The 24,338-nt window shown below is 30.7% G+C and overlaps 2 protein-coding genes across 2 annotated transcripts; one reads left to right on the top strand and one right to left on the bottom strand.

The window, feature by feature from the left end:
* The first annotated feature begins 719 nt into the window (after positions 1 to 719).
* LOC137930312 (zinc finger CCHC domain-containing protein 8 homolog) lies at positions 720 to 7,222 on the top strand. Its single transcript, XM_068773542.1, has 7 exons — positions 720 to 1,534; positions 2,320 to 2,492; positions 3,451 to 3,649; positions 4,191 to 4,322; positions 4,731 to 4,914; positions 5,442 to 5,707; positions 6,352 to 7,222. The coding sequence occupies exons 1-7, from the start codon at positions 818 to 820 to the stop codon at positions 6,877 to 6,879; spliced, it is 2,199 nt and encodes a 732-aa protein (XP_068629643.1). The 5' UTR covers positions 720 to 817; the 3' UTR covers positions 6,880 to 7,222.
* A 1,553-nt stretch (positions 7,223 to 8,775) lies between these two features.
* On the bottom strand, positions 8,776 to 13,808 carry LOC137930352 (small integral membrane protein 14). The gene is made up of 4 exons (XM_068773592.1): positions 13,626 to 13,808; positions 13,277 to 13,350; positions 11,921 to 12,112; positions 8,776 to 9,377 (listed from the first exon to the last, which is right to left on the bottom strand). Exons 2-4 carry the CDS (start codon positions 13,346 to 13,348, stop codon positions 9,339 to 9,341), a joined length of 303 nt encoding a protein of 100 aa, XP_068629693.1. The 5' UTR covers positions 13,349 to 13,350; positions 13,626 to 13,808; the 3' UTR covers positions 8,776 to 9,338.
* Between the last annotated feature and the right edge of the window lie 10,530 nt (positions 13,809 to 24,338).

Genomic DNA, 24,338 nt, shown 5'->3' with positions numbered 1-24,338 from the left:
AATAACTTTTTTGAAATATGTGTTGTGTGACTTAATTAAAAAATCCAGGAATAAATATATAGTTCATATTAATTATTTTATTACTGTCAACATTTAAACATAAAGCTAATTACAATATTTCACGCCGACAATTTCTCTATGTTTTTGATATTCAGACCAATTAAACAAACAATGTTTTTTTAACGTTAAAGCTGTTAATTAACAGCCGTACGTTATTATACGTACGTTAGTACGTTATGCAATGCATACTTAACTATGCGTATTTGTATTTGGATATTTGGAAAATTTTGTTATTTTCATATTATAATTTTATCCTGCAATTAAATAAATCTCATTGAATCGTAATAAATAATAAAGATTAACATATACGGCATACGAAAAATAAAATATCTGAGTGTAATTAGTATTTGTGCCAAATAATACTTTTATGAATTTGGTCTAATTCTTGATTCTACAAACCATATTTCGTTAATGTCAATCGTAATAGAAAATATTAAACCAAACCAAATGTTGATACCAGAAGGACTTGGTAAAACAAACAAACAGACAAACAAACAATTGAACTTATGAAAAAATATTATTTTAAATCTACTATTAATTTTTTTTTTGGTACGAAAACATGCCAATTCTGGCTTAGTTGAAAAATTATTAAAAATACTAAATGTCACCTAACTTGTTGTATGCAATACTTACCATGATTTGTCAAAATATTAGATCGTGTCTAAGTTTTCCAGATCTGTTTTTAAATTTTCTCTTATGATAATTCAAACAAATGTTGTTTTAAATAAGCAATTTTTAATGTTTGGTTCACGTAATCATGGCAAAGCGGAAGACTGGAGTAAATGATATAATTTATGAATTAGATAATGACGATATTGAAATCAGCAGCGAAGATGAAGCTAGAGGAAATAAAATAAAACGATTTGAAACAGAAAGTAACTCTGAGTTATCTATAAGTCAAACAATTATTGATTTGAATAACGAGGATGTGTTAATAAGTAGTTCTATGGACGAATCGTACAATACTGAATCTGAAAGCAACAGTCAGATTGGAGGGAAAAATTCGCCTGAAATAATGATCATTGAAAACGTTAAAAATATAATAAACGACGATGAACTCGATTGCGTGATCGAACCTTCAATAGATGCGCACTCAAAAACTACCATCGATGGGCCAGAAACAATAATTTTGAATGAGGATATTACCATTGATTCTCCCGCGTCTAACAATGAACTGGGGGTTATCGGATGCGAAAACAAAACTCCTCTAATCACTATTCATTTTAAAACAAATAAACTTGCAAATTTGTATAAAGAGAAGATTAAAAATTTTATTATTAACCTTCTGAATTTAAACAATGTGGAAGACATTGTTGATCCAGAACGAGGCAATAACTTGGATCTTGAAATATGGCCAGAAGATTTAACTGATAGCAAACCAAAAACACCAGAAGTTGATCAGACTGACAGTTTATTTTTTGTAGACACAGATCCAAATGTGAATGAAAATAATGATATTCCTAAATATACACAAGTAAGTATTTAATTACTTTCCATTTAAATATTGTCTTATTTTTTAGTTTTAAGACAACTTTTAAAGTGCTGCATAAATCTAAAGTTACTTGACCAGAAGTTTTATTATTGTTACTTTCATGGTTATAAACTATGGTTTCCTAATTACAATAAATTGTTTATATAATCTTTTTTTGAATTAAGTAGTAGCAGTTGTAAAATTTTTATTTAAAAACATAATTTTTTACAATTGTTTTTGTTTTTTTCTTTGCCTAGATTCCTAATGGTAAAAATAAGTACAATCAGTGATATCTATCATGAGTACATTTATGGTAGAAGCTGCAGGGCCTCACAGGTCAATATTTTTAAGTTAAGAGACTGAGGCAGGCTTGCTATGAAATGAACCATCTTGAAAGTTAAGAGTACTGGTAAAAGGTCTCAATACTATAATAGCATATATTAAAGGCAATCCTCAATGTTATTTTGAGGGTGTTGAACAGGTGTATTAACACCTGAAAGGATAGCAGAAGTAGTAGTTCTGCAGGAGGGATTAAAATAGTGATTAATATGTTATACCAAGAACAACATTTTTCTCTATGATGTTCCCACCAGACAATTTATTTTGTCAGAAACTAAATTAGAAACGGTTAACCAATTTGACAGATTGGCATCTTGACTGATTTTTTAATGTTATAATGGCAAATATTTATGGTGGTCAAAATTGGTTCAATATGATTGGGTGCAAACTTGTACAAAACTGAAACTTTAAAATAAAGACTAAAAATAATTTTTTTCTCATATTTACAGGGTTCAACAGTTATTTCCAACTTAGTTGAAAAAAATTCAGAGCCCGTATTAAATTTAAGAAAAGGGCCAATTTGCTTCAATTGTGATGGTGATCATTACTTAAGGGATTGTCAGTTGCCAAGGAACAACATTAGGATAGCAGAAAAAAGGAAACTAATACCTAGTAAACATGGGTAAACATAATAATAGCTAATTTAATATGTATATATATATAAATAATTTCAGTTTTACCCCTTTGCCGAGTACTAGCAAGTCAGAGCAAATTAGCTTTTCAGAGTTATTTCTCTCCTATTGATTTAAATCAAATATATGAATAATAAAAACACAGAATTCATTCAAACCAATTTATTGTTTAATAGTAGTACTTTTTCATCATCTTCACTATTTGCCATGTCATTGTCAATTCTAAATACATTCTGTCTCTTAGGAGAAATTATATGTTATTGGCCTCAAATGTCATCACTGTTCATATTTTCATTATATATTTCAAATTTTTATTCATCATCACTACTCTCATTATCTTCTCAATCATTTGTAAAGTTTATTTTTGGGAGTTACACCATTTAAATTTGAAATAAATTTAAATTTTGTACACCAATTTAGTTATTTATATATAGTTTTTCTTTTTCATTTTAAAACAACATGTGCGACATACAGATTGGCTAACTTTCTATTGATCTCAACTCTACTCATCCCGAAATCTTTTATTTTTACTAGCGGCAACAACTTTTACAACGACGTACAAATGCCGCTACTGAGGTGGCATCAACCACAAAGGGTTGATATTATTTTGTTATCAGAATATAAATGTTTGATTATTGATTGATTGTTGTTTGTAATAAATTATTTCGAAACTTTAAGACATCATTTGATCAGATCAAGCTTTATGCATATAGATATATAGATTTTAGATGTAGACACCAATTGTAATAAATTATTTATTGTTATAAATAAATCAAATATCCTAATATTTTATTGATCAGCTGGTAAGAGCAATTGATGTTATTTGTATTTTGCAATTTTCATTAATTTTTAAAGCAATTTCCTCACATAATATCTTAATCCTCATATTAAGAAATATCATGATTAAACCTCTATATACTTTTGTAAATTACATGTATTTTTTATTAGTCGATATCATGTGGAAGATGAACAGAAATATGGTCATTTGATTCCTGGAAGAATATCTAGTCAGCTGCGACATGCACTTGGCCTGAAGAGACATGAGTTGCCCCTTCACATATACCGTATGAGGATGCTTGGCTACCCACCGGGTTGGTTGGAAGAAGCTAGAATATCTCATTCTGGAATATCTATGTTTGATTCAGCTGTATGTTTGAGTTTTTAATATTACTTTTATCTTCTATTATGCTTTCATAGACAATTTTCTTATTAGTTACTATAATTCTACATTTTACAAACCTATTATTTAATAAATATTATTTAAAAAAATTCTATATTGAATTATTATAAACACATGTCATGTTACACAAAAAATACTGATTCATCAAATATGTTCCATTAAATTCTTTACTATGTGTAATCTTTTCATCATCATCATGATAGCTGATAGCCCCCAAGATCATCATGATGGCCAGCCTTGTGCTGCCCACATTCAGCTACTTCTCACAATCTTATCTATGTCATTGTTTCACCTAGTGACATTTACAGGGTCACCATTTGAGAACTTTATAATCCCATTGACCATTGGTTGCATGAGTTATGTGCCCTGCCCACTGGCATTTCAGACCTTGGTTCTAATCTTTTGCGGTCTCATAATTTTTCGATTATTAATATTTGTTACAGGCCATGTTGCATTTTCCAATATTTTTAATATTATGTTTGGGTTATTAATATGGTTTTATGCACAGGGCAATGCAATTTTGGAAGCAGATGATCAGGAGGAACAAAGATATGAGGTTGGCTCTAAAGATAAATTTGATATTAAAAAGATACTTGATTTTCCTGGATTCAATGTGCCAGCTAGCTCTAGATATAAAGAGGTATATATTCATTTAAAAACATTGTTTCAGTCTAAAATTCTAGAAAAGCATTGTTTGATTTTATTATCACAATAGCTAGGTGTTTACTGGAGTTTGACATTGTTGAACGTGCAAAGACGGCTTCAATCATTTTTGTTTCACAAATTGTAAATGTTGATTATAACACACTTTTAATACAAAAATTTCAAAATATTATTTGTCTACCCTCAATAATTATTTTCAACAATGAAGTGTTAATTATGTCTTCCCTACCAATTAAAGTCAATACTATTAATATATTTTCTGAATACAAATAGTCACTACAATAATTTTCACACAACATCTAACCGTAATAGATAATTTTTAATAGATATTTCTTGATTTAATGTATTTCTTTACTTTTTGGTAATTCTTTTGGGTATTTTTTAGGAGGCCAATATACTAGGTATGCCACCAATGTCTGAGCAGGACAGTAAGCTGTTAATGTTACAAACATTAGCACCCAATGCTATGAAAGCATATAAACGCAAAAAGTTATCCCTTTTCCCATCAGGAAATCCAAATGATTCACAGGAAAGTTGCCAAGCGGAGATGGAGTTGGATAGTGGAGATGGTTTGTTGTTTAAAATTAAACTCTTAATATTATAAGTTCCTTTGTCAGGTTTATATAATCGTGTTATCTTAATAGACTTCTCTGCCCAGACTGGAGTCCCTGTGACCAACTTTGAATTGTTGTGGTAATTAACATTCCGTCTTGTATTTCAAATATGTCAATAATAATATAATAATAATAGACATATCCAATGAGATACGATACTTATGAACATATATATATAATGAAATGCTAACATAAATTACAACTTTAATTAAAAAAAATCAAAATATTCTTTTAATGCCACTGTTAAATTTAAAGTAAAGGTTTATGAATACCCATATTTTACTCCGTCCATTTGGTATAATTAATGAAAGATAATTTAGTAGAATCCGTTTTTACCTGATCTCTACACGGCGAAACGATTATGGAGGATCAAATTTTACGTCTTTTAATCATATGGTTCTATAAATATCACGATATCCCACTCACTATGGTGTCAGTAAATTAATGGAAATTTCTTAGATATATATACATCTCGTTCGCAGAAGTGGCGGAGTTTCCTTTAGTACCCCCGTTACCTGATGAAGCACCGCCGCCACCTCCGCCACCACCACCGCCCCCTGAATTACTCCCGCAGTCTCCATCGTCTGACGGTTTAATGGCTGATAAAGAATTATCAAGTCAAGACAAGAAGTGTTCAGAAGAACAGAAGGAAAATATAAGTAATGATGTAGAGCTCATCTCTGTGATGAAGGTGTCAGATATTCCAGTGCCGGAAGAGGATTTGATTGTTATTGATGAGGACTTTGAGGTAAAAAATTGATTATCAAAATTGATGTTATTTTTTTATGGCTATGAAGTTTAGAATCAGTATGGATTTGGCAGCTTACATAGTACCAAAGATTTGGCTAAGAACTGGAACTGTTAAGACTGGTTAGTGAGGTAATAGTTATTTAAGAAGCATTAGCAAATTTCAAACTATAAGGTCATTAACGAAGGCCTGATCTTGAAGGCTTACGGGCTCTTAGGCTAGTCTACTTAATAGAGAAGATATTAAGTAGACTATTAAATCCAAAATGCGACTAAAATAAATTTACAATAATTTTTGAAGCAAAATCAGTGATAAAAGTTTCAGCAACACACATGTTTTGTATCTGGCTGGTATTATACACCTTTAAATTAGATGGTATTTAATAAAAAAATAAATTGTGTGATCGGTTTTCCGCAATTTTTAAGTTAAATCTGATCTACGTAAAATGAGTAAATCTGATCAAATTATTAAAAACATTTTCATTTTTGTAAAGCTTTTAAAAAAAGATTTTCTATCCATTTTTATATATTAAACTTTTCCAAGGCTCAAAATGTATATTTCCTGGTGAATTTAAAAATTCAGAACTATGATTAGATTACACAATAACATATCTTTACTAACAAGCAATTTAATTATTTTTCCAGAACATATCATGTATTGAGAGTGGTAAGGTCAGTCCAACGCTGGATGATTTGGAAGAGAAGAAGAAAAGATTGCTTAAGGCACTTGAAAAGGGATCTCCTTTAAAAGAACATACAAATGACTCTATTGTAGACACTGATGATAATGATAAACAATTTGAACATATTGGTGAAGACAATAATTTAGGGCAGGTAGATGAGAGCATAAACACAGTTGCAAGTACATCAAATATAACGTCATCCCCTATACGCGAACAAGTAAGTACAGATACAGTTGTCAGTGAAACGCCTAGTTCGGACATAGATATCTCTAAAGTAAAAACTGGTAGTGTTAAAACAAGTTCATATGGTACACCAGTGCTAAACATTGCCTCACCGTACGTGAAATTACCGAGTGACGATAAATTCGCTAAGGACATCTGTGATGTAATTAACTTTGAGAACTTGCCAAACTCCACGGGCAAATATAAGAAAATATGCAATTTGCTTAAAAAGGTAAAAAGTGAAGTGGATAGGATTCAGGAATCATGATCGTTATCGCCACCGCACAAAGGCGGTTGAACTTTGGTAAGTGAAATGTGTGAAACATTTGAGAATCTGTTGTATATTACGAAAATATATTTTTATAAAAATAACTGACTGCCACATAAGTATTATATGTAGGCTTGTAACTTCGTCAGAAGCCACTATTTATGTAAGAAACAGTAATCCTTTACAATTTTACAATCTAAGTTTTACATGAATAGTATTGAAGCCATAATAATTTTTGACAAAAAGAGAATGAATGAGTCTTGATATATTTTTAATGACATTATCAAATACAAAAGGTTGAACCTTTTTTTTAGTGACGTTATTTTAGTAAACACAAATATGGTGTTTTTATTAAAGCAAATTCTGAAAATAAATTTTTGATAAAACATTTGTTGATGAAAAAAAAACACTTTGTATGTGGATGTAATTGACGAATTTAATTTACAAGTTGAATAAGATCATTTGTTAATTTATGTATGTCGTCATTCTTTTCTTTAGTGTTTGATCCAACATGACCAGTTGGTAATTTTCGTAGTAAATATCTTGCATTTAATACAATTTTTCATGCATTTCATAATTTTTTTTCTGATCGGGAAAATCGAGTGTAATATATGGGTTAGATTTTGTATTTTACGTTTATACAAGTTATTCAATTCTTTTTTTTTATATAATTTTCCAACAGGATTTTTGGTTGGTTTTTGGAAAACACGAAAATGTAATAAAAGAAACCATACAAATAATTACTGATTATTTTTTTGCTATTTGAATAATTTACAAAGAAACAAATATTCTTAACCATGTCTAAGGATTACTGTATAAGCAACAAAACATAAATTTAAAATTTTTTCAAGATCTCGGTTGTGAAGATAAGAATATCTGTACATTTCCTTAACAATAAAAATAGGAATAAAGTTAATCATCCAACTTTTCTTTATAATTTTAGCCAACAAGAAATACATTTAATATTGGTAATAATGTTGTTTATCTCAGAATTTAATATCACAAATGTTGTATTCTCAGAATATCAACTACAGAATCTTATAATAAAACCATTGAATGATTACTTTCGACCTAGAAGGTAAGTTATGTATAAAAAAAATTATCGGCTCATATTTTTGGCAAACTGAGGCCATTATAAATTTTACATTTAACAGTAAGTGGCCATTTGTGTGCCTATGAAATCGAAGAAAATGCGGTGAAAAAGAATTTTACTCAAAATGAAGGTACATTTTTATAAAATGCGGACTAATTATTTTATTTTTTATTATATATAGTGTTAATTAACGATTTATATTTTTTACGAAAAAAAAAACTGTTTCCAATTAGTTTATATTTCGAGATTACGTGGCAACATGCATAATTACTGTTCTGGCGTAGTTCTGATAAACTTAACACAAATTTTATTTCCAGTCTACAGAGCATAGTCGAAATACAATATGTTGGTAGAATTAAAACGAAATACAAATGTATTATATAGTTATTGTGTAAGTACAAAAAGGAAACAATAATAAAATGTAGTTATTTTTATTTATTTCACATAATACAATCTCGATAGTGTATTTAATGTTACAATGTGTGTAAAGAAAGCAGAAATTATTCTAAATTACTCTTATAAACCCAACCCAATGAAAAAAAAAACGAAATCACAAAACTAAATCTAATCATCATATGTCATATTAGAATCATTAAATGTCTGTTTTAAATAGCTTAGTTGGTTTTTGATAAGACATGTTACATAAAAGGCAAGCACAATTAATTATATTCATATTTTTATAACACAAAATAATAATAATAGTGGAGTTCGAAATATTTGATATTTATTATCAGGATGTTCTAATTTAAAGAACTAAGAAGTATTTGATTGCCCAATTTTGAGTTGAATATATATAATGTTTTTGAAACAATTTCATCACAAGTGTATATATAAATATTTTTTATATATAAATAAATAGCACCAAAGAAAAAAAGCATGTTAGAGAAATAAGTTCTCTTAAAGAAAACGAAGCAGAGATTCGGACTGTGAAAAAATAAACAATTAAGGCGCATTAAATAAATAATGTTAAACTTATATGGAATGGTTAAAAATTGTGTTATAGCAATGTTTGTTGGGTATATATAATTTGGCTCATGCCAATATTAAGGCAAGGCGAATTATATATTTACATGTTGACCTTAAAGATGTCATTTACATATAGGAAATAAAGATGTTTGTGAAGTAATGTAGATAAACTCTAATTTATACCGAGATATAGATTCTATACATTTCGACAAAGAACTTGTGTCAATAATCAACTAGGTTTTTAATATTTTTCTATCACATCACTATACTGATCTTAAGATAACGATATCACGATGTTCATACTTACAACATGATTGGGTTTACCATACTTATATATATAAATTGGAATTTGCTTTAGCCCGTTCTTTGAAATGACGTTAAAACTTTTCTTTATAGTTATTTAAATTCTTGGAGGCGTTGGTGGTGCACCGTCACGATCCTGAAATAGAATCAAAAATTTATATTTGAATCACTTGTAATGCACTTTTATCATATAATCTGTCATAAGAAAGAAATAATAACTAATTTTTTCATTTTGTGTATTAAGAAGTTAATGGGGAAATGAACTATGAGGGGAAATAAGCCCTTTGCAAATCTATTTAAAGATATTATGTGTGTGTTTGAATGTTAACAAAACTAAGAAGTGTGCAGATTAAACAACAAACCCCACAAGATATTTACTCTTGCATAAAGTTACATTTTAAAGTAGCTTAAGCAAAGAATCCGGTGAAAATGAAACTGCAAAGTTTATTAACATCAATATCAAAAATGGCTGAAGTTATTAACAAATGATAACTCTCTTATTTCTTAATGGTAAACAATTATTAGACAAAAATTTATTTTAAATGGTTGAATGCTGTTTGCTAAAATATTCCTTATTATTTTATGTCCATAGATAAAAAAGTATATATAACATAAATATAACATTTTTATATGATATATGAATTTTTAACGATAAAACGAGTATCCTTGTCTTTAATATCATTAATATGTCATTATTTTTATGAAGAATCAACATCATACTTTTCACATGCCTTTATACAGGTAAACAGAAAGATGGTTATGATTCTGACACTGGTACATAGAAATCTTTCCCAGGTGTGAAAAATCAAATACCAGGTGCAATAATTCTGCAAAACAATTAATTTAGATTTGATTTGATGTAAATGTTATGAGGACCAATTACAATTTGAAAACTGTTAGAAATGTTTCCAATGAAGAACACTACATCATAATTGTAAAATGATATGTGACTTGTTGAAACATGTAATTTTTTTAATAAGAAAATGTCATTTATACTTCTTGTATAGTTAAAAGAATTATAACTCTATACAACACATGAACTTGATATTATCATTGGGAGTTAAAGCACCGAGTGAACATATTTATATATCTCTCCAACACAACTCAACTATGGAATTAACTCCTCTTCTAAAGATATTTATCATTTTTCTAAACTACTCGAGATATGAGTACAGCAACATTAACAAGTTACGAGATAATGTTTGATGTAGTGGAGTACTGTATTATAATATTTAATTAATGCAGGAACGGTTGCAAGTTGCATTGTGTGCAGAATTACATAACAGCATGTAATATCAGTTACCATTTATGTTCTAAAATAAAATTACACAAAATGACTAATAACCTAATGATAAATTCATGCTGCAAATTATACATAGTAATTGTATATTTAAATAAAGAATGAAATATCTGTCTAATCAATACAAGCTAGTAAGAATATGTTCTATCAATTATATTAACTTAAATAGTTAAAAGATTATTCTCGGCCAATTTGTAATGCAAAAACAGAAAGTAAATCATGTTAACCAATTATAAGGAACACTAATTGGTGTTACGTAATATGTAATGCTCGTAAATTTAAATACTTCCATTTTTCTAACATAGCACACATTTATCGCTTTACCCACGCTCGTGTGATAACTAATGTATATAACATTTTTAAATAACTAGATTTTTATTTTTTTGTGATTGGCCAGTAGTTTGAATTGCTACAATTTATTTTATAATATTTAGTTTTTAAAACTAAATGATTTTCACAATAATCTCTATTAATTATATACTTAGTTATAAAATAATTTATTGGATATAAAATTATGTTTTTTCACTGATGACCATGAATGTTAGATTTGTAAGGCAAAACAGCCTTAATATTTAATATACTTGGAAGTTAATTAAAAGTTTTGTGTATTGGAACATGTGTAACAAATCATCAAACTATGGTCCTAATTCTCTGATCCAAGAAAAGTTAAATCAATTCTTTGGATATTAAATGAAGCCTTAAGAGGTGATCTGTGAATGGAGGTCACAAGCCTCAGTAATAAGTTGCAAGAAGAAAGTGAAACCTTATGATTTTAAAAGATCTATATCGGTGTATAATGAACAATCTGTTTATTATAAAATAAAGCATGTTTCGGGAAAACACACAGTTTTATGATAATATTCTTTAAAAGGTTTTTTACTGTACTATATACTAATGTAAGATTACACACAAGTAACTAATACACACGTAACAAGAGGCATTATATATATCACAATTAACAAACAAATATATGTATACAGGTATACATACATACTTATATATACGTAAATGTAAAAAGTTGTAAGGGTGTAAAAATGTATGTTTGCCATTATTTAATGTATGAGATGGTATACTTTACCCGAAATTGGTTTCAGAAATAGTAAATAATGTAATGAAGGAATTTAATGACAAAAGTAATTTTTTTATTTTTATTTTACTACCAAAATTCATATTATAACATATTAAAAATAATTATAGGTTACTATCTATTCTTGCAGACTGTACTGCCAGAAGTTATTGGCCTGTCGCAATCCTATAAAAATATTTACTGTAATATATTTTATAGAAATCACTATTACTGGGTGATTGGATATAAATGTAAAAGCTTTTATGCTAACAATACCTTTAAAGCTAATATGAATTTTTTTAATGTGACTTACATTTGAGTTAGGTGCAGGCTTAGCGGCATCTTGTATCTGGTTGCGACGTGGGCGCATCATGTACATGGCCACAGCAAAAGCCATCATAATGAACATCATCAGGAAGCTGTTTCCAGCCGATTCAGGTTGTGATATGCCTGGCAGTTGGTCCAGGCACTCGGTATCTGTACAGTATGCTTGGCCTTGGCGTAGCTGGAGAATATAAAATATTTCAATATCTATCTTATCACAATTTTTGATAAATTGAATGAAGATGTACTACCACTAAAGGTGAAAAAAAAAGTAATGATGGTTTAAGGTACTTCATGGTCATAAAGAAAAATATTTTTAAAACATTTTTGGGTGGTATACAACAATAACTAAAATTTTATGCCAATTGTTATAAAATTTCATAACTAAAACATACAACAATTACTGAAAAACCAGTAGAATTTGTTTTGGGCCCTGCTCAAATTAAATCATGTTTAAGAGTAACTATAAATGTTGGTAAATTGACTAATAAGCATTTTTCTCTATAAATTAACAAATAAGAAAGTTAAATAATTAAATGAACAAAAAAAACTGCCACTCTCTTTAATAACATAGTAGTTTATTTTTGTTGTTAATCATTAACAATATAAATAAACCTTCTTTGTTACCAAAATTGGAAAATTGCCAATGAACTACTTTCACAAAGAGATTTGAATGTAAAGATAAAGGGAAATATATATTATGACAATGTGTATTTACTAAAAATGTTCATTATCAAAGTTTAGTTAGTTAATATTTAACTGAACACAAAAAATCAATAGTTAGAAGTGATAAATTATTCATGACCTAATTTAAAGGAAATGCGACCTACTTTATAGATCATTATAAATTGAAATAATAGATTTCTAAACATCAATCTTGCACCTTGGGAAATATTAAAATATATAACATGTCATGAAACTTATAAAATTTACATTAAACAATTTTTTTGTTAATTTAGTTGTAAATATTGTAATAACAACAAAACAACCAGGAATATCATAATACACACTGATAAGAAACAAATCCTTATCATGCACTGGTTAGTTTCATTGATTGAAGTTAGAAAAGTGAATGAAAAAAATAGATGTTATTTACAAAACAATTAATCAATTTTGACTTGATTAAAAAAATACAACGAAATGTATTTTGACACAGTTTTTGTGACCTCAATATTTTCCTCATGACATTGAGTACAAAAATGTTTATCATCACTTAAGTTTAAAAAAAAATCTATTAATTTCTTCCAATACTCATATTTTGAACACAAGTGTGGACGTGGAATTGCAGATAATTTACACCACGAATATAAAATATGTTCAAGGACATCTTATAAGTAATACTTACCAAAGAAATTAATCGCCGCATCGCCAATTCGTGGTTCCACAGGCATTCACACGGGTCCATCTCGTCTGCCATCTCTGCTTAGATAAAATACTATGACACGACCATCTTAAATTTCCGTGATGTGTAAATGATGGAATATGCAATTATTATTACAATAAAACCAAGATAACTAACAAATAATGCATTTGTAACCACAAAATAAATAGTCTCTTGATAAAATTCTTTTGTTTCGTACTCAATCAAAAATGAGTGAGCCTTTGTTTTTATTTACAAATAATAAAAAACATTGCCTAAGAATATCTGTCAGAGTAAGGGAAAGTGATCCAGATATAATGTAAAATTTACCTACCTGCGTATCTGTAGGAAATGTTTTTGAACAAAAATAAGAAATCCGCAACAACTAATACAAGATTAGTTTATGGAAGCGAATGGATACGTGTTTATAATGTCTAAATAAACGAAAAATGTTGGTCAATATCTACACTCGCGACGACATTTTTACACTGTGATCGTGTATGCCTGTAGTTTTGTGATTGGTCGCTATAGGTAATGAATTTCTCATAACGACCAATCGCACAACTGGGTGACCCTACTAAAAATAATAATGTTGTATGTGTATTCATTTCACAAAATTAGTAGTTTTTAATTTAGGTAGTGTAGTAAGGTTTATATTACGATTTTAAATACAATAACTATATTTAAAATTTAAGGTAAACATGTATTTTTTTACATGACTTATCTAATTTAACACGAAGCTTTGAGGGGTTATATTATATTTTGCGAATATAAGTACACTATTATTTATAAAAAGGAAAGCTGAGACATGTGTAGATCAAAAATATCTTGTATGGTGTGTATGGAGTTCAAAATATTTTTTATATAACAAAGAGAAATTACAAGTAAACGGCGAAAAAACTTATAAGAAATTTTTCATTTTAATATAATTACACTTCTACTTCATGTTTCTTGACACAGAGTAAAATCTCGTTTTATTCGAAGATCAATAATTTATATTTCTGATCAAAACATCCTAACCTTATAACTGTCTATGTCATCAAGGGCCATAAGAAAGAAACACTAATGGTACAGTTATTATAAAAAACCTTTGTTGAAGGTGAGAAAATGTACGCGGGGACGAAAGGTAAAGAGAGGAAGGATCAGTTGGTCAAATGAGAGATGCCCCGTTGCGTTTGTCAAGCGACAGCTTGGGCTACAGTCGCTTGACGAATGGAACAAGAGGTATACGAAAGGAATAACAGCAGCTACAAGGCGGATATTTTTCTCGTGCGCGATGTTGGTCTATCGAACGCTTTGCAAAGTTAAGCTGAACACGTTTTTGGTCCAGATGTTCATGGGACACGTGTGATTCGTTGAGTACCTCCACACGTTTAAATTCAAGGACAGTCCCTCGTGCACCTGTGACCCTACGGTGGACTAGACCTACAGTGCACCAGGCGACAACCAGACTGTCCCGTATTTGGTGTACTTCGGTTTGTCTTTGAGATAGAGCTAGGAGAAAGAATTAAGACCAGTAACACTGCCTTCCTGTTGGGCGTCGATGAACATCGCCCTATATTCTTCTAAGGTTGTGTAGAACAAAAGGACAGAGTGTAATACTTATTAATAACTTAGTTAAGACTTGACTTGACATTAGTACGACCTCTTATTAATACGTATTAGTAAGATACAATACTATAAATTATAAATAAAAACTGAGATAAAATTTGCAACTAATATAGATGTTTACTAAAAAGAACAAAATAAAAACAAGACGTGGAAACTAGTTTAGTTACTAAATCTGTGATAGCAAAGTAATGTGATAGTTAAAACAAATCTGTGATATCTTGGGAATGGAGGAGATGAAAAAAATGTAAAGAATGTAAAGAGAAACAGACATTACAAAGAACGAAAGATTACAAAAAAGGAAAATACGAAGCATGGAAGAAAAAAATCAAAACTAAAATATAATTTAACTTTATAAACAAAGTCCCTGTCCCACATATAGGGGTGAACGAAAGGTGCCCGAAAACGCGGGCCATATAAAAAAACTTAAAGGTCTTTAATAGGTGTTATCCTTCCAGAATTTTTTTCTTCCCTAATTAATATATTAAAATCCTAATTAATATAATAAATATCTAATAAAAGGTCATCATCGTCATCGGTACAGATATAAAAGCTGTTTGAATTTGCTAAATCAATTTGGATTTATTCAATCACATATTTTTTACAAACATCAATTCATTAACCGTTTTATGTTAAATAGTTTATTGAACTCACGTCAATTTTTTATTATTAATACACTGTATTACAGTGATAAAATTATTATTAGATTTTTTTAGTTTATTTATCAATTTCATTGTTTGCATTATGAATAACAGTTCAATGTTTTCAATTAAATAAGCTATCCGTCCTCAATACCGCTTGTGACTGCGCTGCTCTGTAACCAATGTCACACGAATATTTAGATTTGCTCTTAAACCAAAAATTAAACTGATCATACGAATGCTATTATTGCACGAGTGCGTAGAACTATAGAAACTCTGAAGTACCTGTGAAATGAAGCCTCACCAGAAACGCTTAACATGACTTATTATGCTTTGTGTTAATCATTGTGACGGCGCCACAGCACAGATTTTTTACCACATACTCAGGCACTGCTCCCAATTTGAATTCAAAAAATGTAACCACGTGACCTTATATGAAAACCCTAATATACCTCTGGTCAACTTACCGGACCTTCTCAGGAAAAAATCTATAGCAGAATCTTTTGATGAGTTGGCCCAGCACATTGTCCTAAGTCTCAAGGTATTTAACGGTCTGTAGCGTTTGGGCAGCGACTTTAAATTAAATAAAGTACCAGCTAATGTATAACTGAGTAAAACTTGCAAATTGTGTTGTTAATTTGTATAAATTTTAGTTGTATTTACCCATAAGAAAAATTGTATAGGAAATAATGTAAATAATCATAAAACGTTGTCGTGACTCGCAGCTGGGAGAAGAAAAATTCGTATCTAATAGCGGCAACCCTCTCCCAACTGTCTGCGTTTAATAAAAGCAAAAAAAATTGTAAAAAAAAGAACACTAGCGATACAAATTATAATTAATAAAACAAAAATATGTATCTCCACGATTGTACTCAAATTCTCTTCTATATAATGAAGCAAATGTCTTAAGTATAGTTAAGCTATTTATTGGACGTCTCCACATATAGAACTATTATCGCATCTAAAGATTTTCATCCCATGTTGAGTAGGCGAGTTTTCAAATTATCCTTACCAATCACATCGTTTTAATCCATATATGTCTGCTTTTTCAGATCTTGTCAAGATATATAAACACTGCTGTATACGTAAACCAAATTTAAAATTCTTAAGTAGTTAATATCACTATATTATGACTGAAAAATACTTTTAAAGCAATAAAATTGTTAGTTGCTTTTGTTTCCTTATTTACCTGCCGGAATTAAATGTATTGTCTCTTCTAGAGCTTATCAATATTAAGTATAATTCTTTAATTCCTGTATATATCTTAATAGAATACGTATTCTAACTTTGGTTTAATGTACTTGTAACCTTATTTTGTGTTGCCGTGCAATCTGATACTACCTTGGGGTATAGGCTTTGCCTAGTGTGGGGAGCAACAGTACTCGTCTCGGCACACATCTATCAATTGTATATGTATCTGCTTTTATTACGCATTTCTGTACTTTCATAATTAAATTTATTTAGTATTATTTTACTGTCCAGCGGATTGGCAAGTTGATATGACGGTGAACAGACCACCTAGCGGGCAGTACAGGTGGGCGCTTGGGCCTAAAGCTTTTGGAGTGGTGACCACGGATTGGCAAGGGTAGCGTGGATCGTCCACCTCATGGTTTACAGATGACTTTATTAAGATTGGAGGAAGCCGGAGACAGATGGCTTCCTGGCCCTATAGGAAATCTGTGGAGAAGTTCTATATAGTGAAGTGGACGTTCGAAAACTAAATTACGACTGATGTTACAACGCAAATTATATTAAAAAAATATACAAATAGATTTATTTAAATGACCTCGAAAATATAAAGGTGCATATATGCTAAAAATTACTTACATTATTTATCAATCATATAATATTATTTTTTTCCGCAAATGTTTACACTCGATTATATCGGAGACGCAATATTTTTTAGGGGACTTGCAGGAAGGACAGTTGTCAGGTAATACATCTCGGCAAAGATATCAATTTATCGAGAATTTATTGAGAAACTGCTCAAGCAAAGATGACCTCAAGGACGCCTTGCACTCATTCGTGGAATGTTCATCTAAACGACCGTGAACCGCAGTTTTATCGACAAACCGGACCAAGGTTTCCAAGGATCCTTGGAGCTTAGGTATTGTAAAGGAACACACCCAATAAAGTCACCGCTGTGTTTGATAAAAGGCAAACAGTATTTGTGCGTAACTGTAAAGTTATACCCCATTGATGTAGTCTCACATGTCGTTCTTCACTAAAATCGGGCCGTCGGTAATTCAAATTCAAAATATCTTTATTCAAATAGGCATTTATATGAGCTTTTGAATTGTCGATTATTTTAATATTATAAGTAGAAATCAACCACCGGTTCGAAGCAGATCTGCTGTTAAGAAGAGCCTATCTGAAAGGAAATTTATGAATTTTTAGTGTGTATATTATAACATCAATCATGTAAATCTACAAATAAACTTTACACATTTTAATCAACTAAATACCTTTGAATGCTATAATAAGATTTATTTATTTTCTTATTATTTTAATTATTGTGTGCGTTTTCTAGAGTTTTAATAAATCATTAATTTATATATTTTAAAGTTCAGGTATATCATTAATGTCGATGCTTTGATCACAAACCGCTAATGGTGCTTATGCTGTTGATAAATAATAAGTTCTCTTGGCTGTGATAGACTAGTAAATTCTTTTAAGAAATAATATTTCATCATCGTGATCGTCATCATTTCAGCAGTAATCCGCAGAGCAAAATGCAGAAACATATCATTCCTGCATCTGAATATACCGTCGGATATTTCAGACGTAAGAAACTATTTAATTTCTTCTGAAATATCCGACGCGATAAATAGCTCATCATCAAGATGAAATGCTACAACTTAAATGATTATAATTATTAATTTGCTTTTGTTAAACAAAAGAAACTCAAGTGAGCCCGAGCACATATTTTCTAGGGAACATCTACACTCTCTTGTAGGAGGTTTAAGCATTTTTACATATGTTCTGTTATTTTCGGTGTTGTTAACTTTTGTACATTATGGAACATGTTTTAGCGCTTTGTCGACATTGAGTTTTTTTTTTACCTTTTTTTAACTTCGTTTCCCCTGTCATAGTTTAATATGGAATTTGATCTCTCTTAAAATTTTATAATTTTCCAATTGTTAAAATTTTGATGAATTTTTTCCTCTTTACATTTAATCTGAACTTTTTACAAAAAACATTTACAAACCTTACTTGCATCACCTCCCATTCTTCACCACGATTCTCACAAATTTATTTTTATTGTATTACTTATTACTGCAGTAGTTCCAGAATAGGTGATGGCTGTCGCCATCTCCCATCAGGGTAGCAATGCTATCGCTCCATTGTTGTTGTCGTTTCAGTCCCTAGACGCTCACTGCCAGGCATAGGCTTCCCCATTAGATATCTATGATGGGAATATATCATAATCACCACGCAGACGGGTTGTCGATTGCAGTGTAGTAATAACCATAAGGTTCGCAGAGGACGTTGTTGCCCATCCTCTGGAAACTTGTTCGGGATCTAATGTAATCCTTTATAATTAATGTACAAGTGTGAGTTATATAGGACTATATCCTGGGAGGAATCGAACCTGCGATTTACGATCGCAAGTCTAAGTTATCCACTAAATCCGCTGAACTACCACTGCTTAAGTTTGGCGCCTAACTGTGTCCATGTAGACAGTTATGACGCTGCTCATTAATGACTTGTAAGGGGATTGTTGGTTCATGGCTTATAGCTTATAGCTTTTGTCTCGTGGGGAAATCCTGCATAGGATAATCTTCTGTTGCGGATTCTTACCCCTTAAAACCATACAGTCTTCTTTGAAGCTTTTTGTCAAGACTACGCATACTACTATATTTTTTTACGGCGAGAGTTTAGTGTTTTAACGTCTTTGGGTGCAGTCCATCTTCAAAATTACGTTATTATAAAAACGCCAGCAGAACTACCTCGCACGCCTCCTCGGGACCCGGACATACATACTGCTGATCATATGAATCCGTCTCTAAGGCCTTTTAAGATAGCCCGAAGTCCCATTTCGAAACTTCAACCCAATCGAGGGGAAATCCTCCCTGGGATACTCCTCCGCTGCTGGGGCAACGAAAGGGTTATAGCGGACTCCTACCGGCTAAAACCCCACGGTCTTCTTCAACGGGAACGGTTTCGCATACTACCGTAGTTTCAACGGCGGTAGCTTAGTGCCTCAACTCCTTAGACTAAAGCTGGAGAATGAGGGAGCAGAGAGGGAATAGAACCCGCGACCGACGACAGCAAGACGCAGTCCTCTACTGCTGGACTACCACTGCTTAACCACACATTTCAACCCTAACTCAACGGTTTCGTTAGGTACTTAGGCGTTATAATCTGTCATTTGGCTCCCGGATACAATGACTTTTGCCTGACTTATAAGAAATTATAATTTTTCTAACGTACAACTTATAAACATTGTAATATTTGATTTAATAAGAGCACGTTATAATATTAAAATTAATCTAACACATAAAATATTATTCGATCTGTTGGCTTATATTATATGTAAAATAGAAAACAGTCTAAGAAAACTTATTTTCGTAAGTAATCCTTGTTTATTATCAAATATTAAATAAATAAAATTATCAATAAAGAAATACGTTAAAATATTATTAAAAACACATTCTCGTAAAAATATTGATTGAGTTTGAATAGTCAGTTATTTTTTTAAACGGTAAAAGTTTTTTTCTGGACGGGTGAATACTGCCATTATGTCATTTTTATGTACTTTATGAAATATGCATCTATCGTTTTCATTTACTGGTGAGATAAATTTAGTTTTTTCTTTGAATGTAGTAGTTTTTTTTTACTTTGAGTATAGCTTATAGGACCTCAATTTGAATTAGAACATGCATTATTATTTGGCAGGTGTAAAAATTATGAGCCGTGTGTGTACCACATCAAATATCTAGAAGGTTTTCTAGAATGCATAAAATAGATTTTGTACCCAAGGATTGGTTACAGGTATGAAAAAAATTACATTTTATATATATTTTAAAGATAAAATGATGACTGTACTGCTCATTTGTGATCAAACAGCTTTAAAATCACCTTGTAAATTATTTTTTCTATTGGAATCCAACAGCTCAACTTCTGGCAATACCAAGTCTGCAGGGAGAGCTGGAACATAGCCTTGGTCAAGGATTCATCGATTTACTTCCACAGGTCTCTGACCTACATTTCTGAGTAGACATAGCATAGAGTCCGCTCATTGTTGGTGATCGCTCTCTTTGTCTTTCTTCCTCTACTATTCCAGCTAAGAAAGCTTATCAAGACTCTTTACCGGGCTTCGAGCTATTTGGCCTAATTAGCCTAGAATCCGCTTATAGCAAATGGCGGAGAGCTTTGTCTTTATACGAAGTTGACGGAGGACAGATTGTTGCTTTTCCAGAAAGTCCACGGAGTGCGTAGAATACTTCGCAATCTCTACATTAGTATTGGACCTGATCATTATAGCCAAATTACTTAAATTAACAAAATCATTGCCAATTTAAAATTTGGAGTTGAAAAGTGAACAAATTTGATATAATTGTCTAAAAAGATTTTTAAGAGTACATCGATGGCGTTTCTTACTGTAATATTAGGTATTCTCGTAAAAACATTGCAGTGTCTTGTAGTTTAAAAAGAAATAACAAGTGTTAGTTAATACGGATCGATTTCTAGACTTAAAGGACCCTCAGTGTCAACTTTCTTTTCCGTATCAATTTAGTTTCTTCACAATTGAATCAGAAAGGGTAAGCAGAGAAAATGCAAGAGCAATACTTAAGCAGCTTGGAAATGCGATGCTGGAGAAGAATGTTACGAATATCAAGGATTCAAAGCTGCATTAATGTCTTCATTCTTGCTAATACTCTCTCAAAATTCTTTGGCCACGTTTGTGTAAAGAAATACGACGCTATGGAGAGACTTATTGTCCAGGAATAGTAGCAATATAGTGAATCAGTGATTAAGTGAAAGTCCTCATCACCTCTTGTTCTGTGTATGAAATATCTCAAGAGAGAGGTCTTTATTTGACATAATTGAGAGAGTTACAATTTCAGAGGTAATAACGCGAGAAAAACACTTGGGTTTATATTTAAGCTATCAAGGTGAAATCGCATAATAACAAAATTAAAATGTATTTAAATAATAGGATTAAAGAACGCTATCATGTTTAGCAGATGGCGCTTGAGCTTTAAGATTTTTTTTATACTCTTTTCCCCATCTTGTTTTTGGGGTAGGGATATATACCTTTGTAGAGTATGAGGGTAAAATGTAGTCACTGGGTGTATACGGCTATGGGAGATGGAATGAAAATTTTTGGAAACAGTTTAAATTATCTTTAATTAATACGCGGATAACAATTACACGAGTACACGCGACGGTTTTGTGGGAACGACTTACGCTTACACGTCGTTAAGTATTTGACGACATGAGATGTATGTGTGTCTACACCTTCCTATTTTCACACTCTTTCTCTCGTCCTTCACTATTCCTTTCTTTCTACAATCTTTCATTCCAGAGAGCTATAAGGTTCTGGAGTGGAGGCCACGGACCGGCAAGCGAAGGGTAAAACTTTCAAAATTAACAGACGATCTTGTCAAGATCGTCGGAAAAAGCTTAATGGAGGGTGCTTTCAACCAGTCTTATTGAAAATCTTTGAGAGAGGACTGTATTCATTAAAATCAGAACAAGATAAAAATAATAACCATCTGTTGGAAGTGGTACCACGTGTCTCTAAAATATAAATATAAAAAGTATGCACTGTCAGTTTGCAAAGTCACCGATTTAACATTGTTCTTAAATTTATTCGGAATGTTGTGTAATTTAGCTTAGAATAAAAAAATTTAAATGACATCAAAACGTCATATGAGACACGCAAATATTACTTAAAGAAATAAAAACTTAAATAAAAATGTGAATTTAATTAAATATTATATAATTGTCATTGGCTTTACTACATTTTTATTTTTGTCGCCCAATCACGTTTAAAAAAAGTAAAACCGTTACTATTGCGTATTCTGTGACATTAAAAAGTTTATGTTTCGAGCAAACGTCCGATTTCTTCATCTCCTATTTCTATTTCTTATTGCACAATCGTATTTCCTTTGTCCTAGTTTTTAAATATTAAAAAGGAACAATAGGAGCGCTTTGCGCTTTCACAACCAGACGGGCAATTTGAAATACACTTATATCTATCTCTTGACTTGTGATATCACTTCGTTTGATGTCAGTTTTAACTGTGATGGCGGGCATGATCGAGAGTGCGGGGCGTGGTCATGGAAGCTCCGCCCCAGCACTACCAGGGTGTGGCCACGCCTACCATTGATTTAATTAATACTATAATAAATTAAGTTTAACATTAAATCTATTTATAACGAATGACATAAAACGTATACTCGATATATATTGTCTTAGCAGAAGGTAAAAAGGGTTTTTGTCAAACATGACATTTCGATTATTTTTAAATACAATAGATTAAAAATTCTTTAAATAAAAAAAAGAAATAGTTATTTTTAATTCATATTATTATGAAGAATGAAAAAAGGAGACAGATGACAAGTAAAATGGTATAACCACGAAATCATCTGTCGCTACAAATGATTTTGTAAATTAATATAAATGAAAAAAGTAGTACCTTTTTATGGAGCATTTTATCATTATCGAAATTCTACATTATTATATTGTAAATATTCTACGTTTTAAGTTTATATTATAAATTTGGATTTTTAATAATGCAAAAAACAAAAGAGCAATAGCTACGTTCCTGTTAAAGTTTACTAGTATTGTTTTTAAATTTTATTGGTTTTATTTACATTATTTTATAATATGGATGTATAATTATGATGTCTTTTACGATTAATAGCAATAAATGAAAGGTTTCCCGCCATCGCCAAATATACCGGTGATATTTGGTCATTTTTTTTTTCAATGAAACTTGATTGTAAATTTATCAAAGTTACTAATTCTTATTAAAATTACATTACAAAAATCTCTCCTTTATTTAGATCGACCATTTTAAATTCACACAACACATAATTTACTTTTAAAGTTACAAATAGGTCATCATAAATGAAATTGCTTAATATATTGGAACATGAATTGGGTGTTCATATATGTTAATATTTGTATATTATTTCAGTGTACAAAAAATTGATTTGCTTTTATAATAGTTATGTGTATTATATAAAAATACTTTTACATATCATATATAGTATTTTGAGTCATTTTTGCATGCGTTCTCCACTACCATTTTAAATGCCATCTGGCCAGTTGGCGCATTAATTATAAAATTGATTTTTATTTCCTACGGTGATATGTTGACAAAAATTTTGTATTAAAATGAAAGAAATGAATGTTAAAAATGGAAGCCTGACAGATTTTCATAATTTTAAGTATTGATTATGCCAATAAAGAGTACAGATAACATATTGTTTTTTACTTTGAATTTTCGCCGGCTACGAACGAATCCTTAGTTACCTCTCCATTACTACTATCCTGAAGAAAGCAGAGGCTAAGATAGTATGGAAAGAGATTGTCGTAGCTTCATTCAAAGCGATTTTAGATGGACACGATGTTGAAAAATGTAGAGACGATAGAGAGAGTTTCGTATTCATTATCCATCCCCTAATTCTGTCAAATAATTTATTAATAAAAAATTATTTTTTTATTTCCGACGGCGATATGTAGTCGATAAATTGTTTCATAGTGGAAGTGGGCATTGATAGCGGTATCGTGAGGAGAATCGCCACGCCCCTTGGTCTCATGCGGAGTCGGGTTGAGTCGAG

This window comes from Battus philenor, unplaced genomic scaffold (assembly GCF_028537555.1).
Source record: "Battus philenor isolate CCGP_79_NKW_IND1 unplaced genomic scaffold, ilBatPhil1.0.hap1 SCAF_6, whole genome shotgun sequence".
Taxonomy (NCBI): Eukaryota; Metazoa; Arthropoda; class Insecta; order Lepidoptera; family Papilionidae; genus Battus; species Battus philenor.
This window is presented reverse-complemented; position numbering and strand designations above follow the sequence as displayed.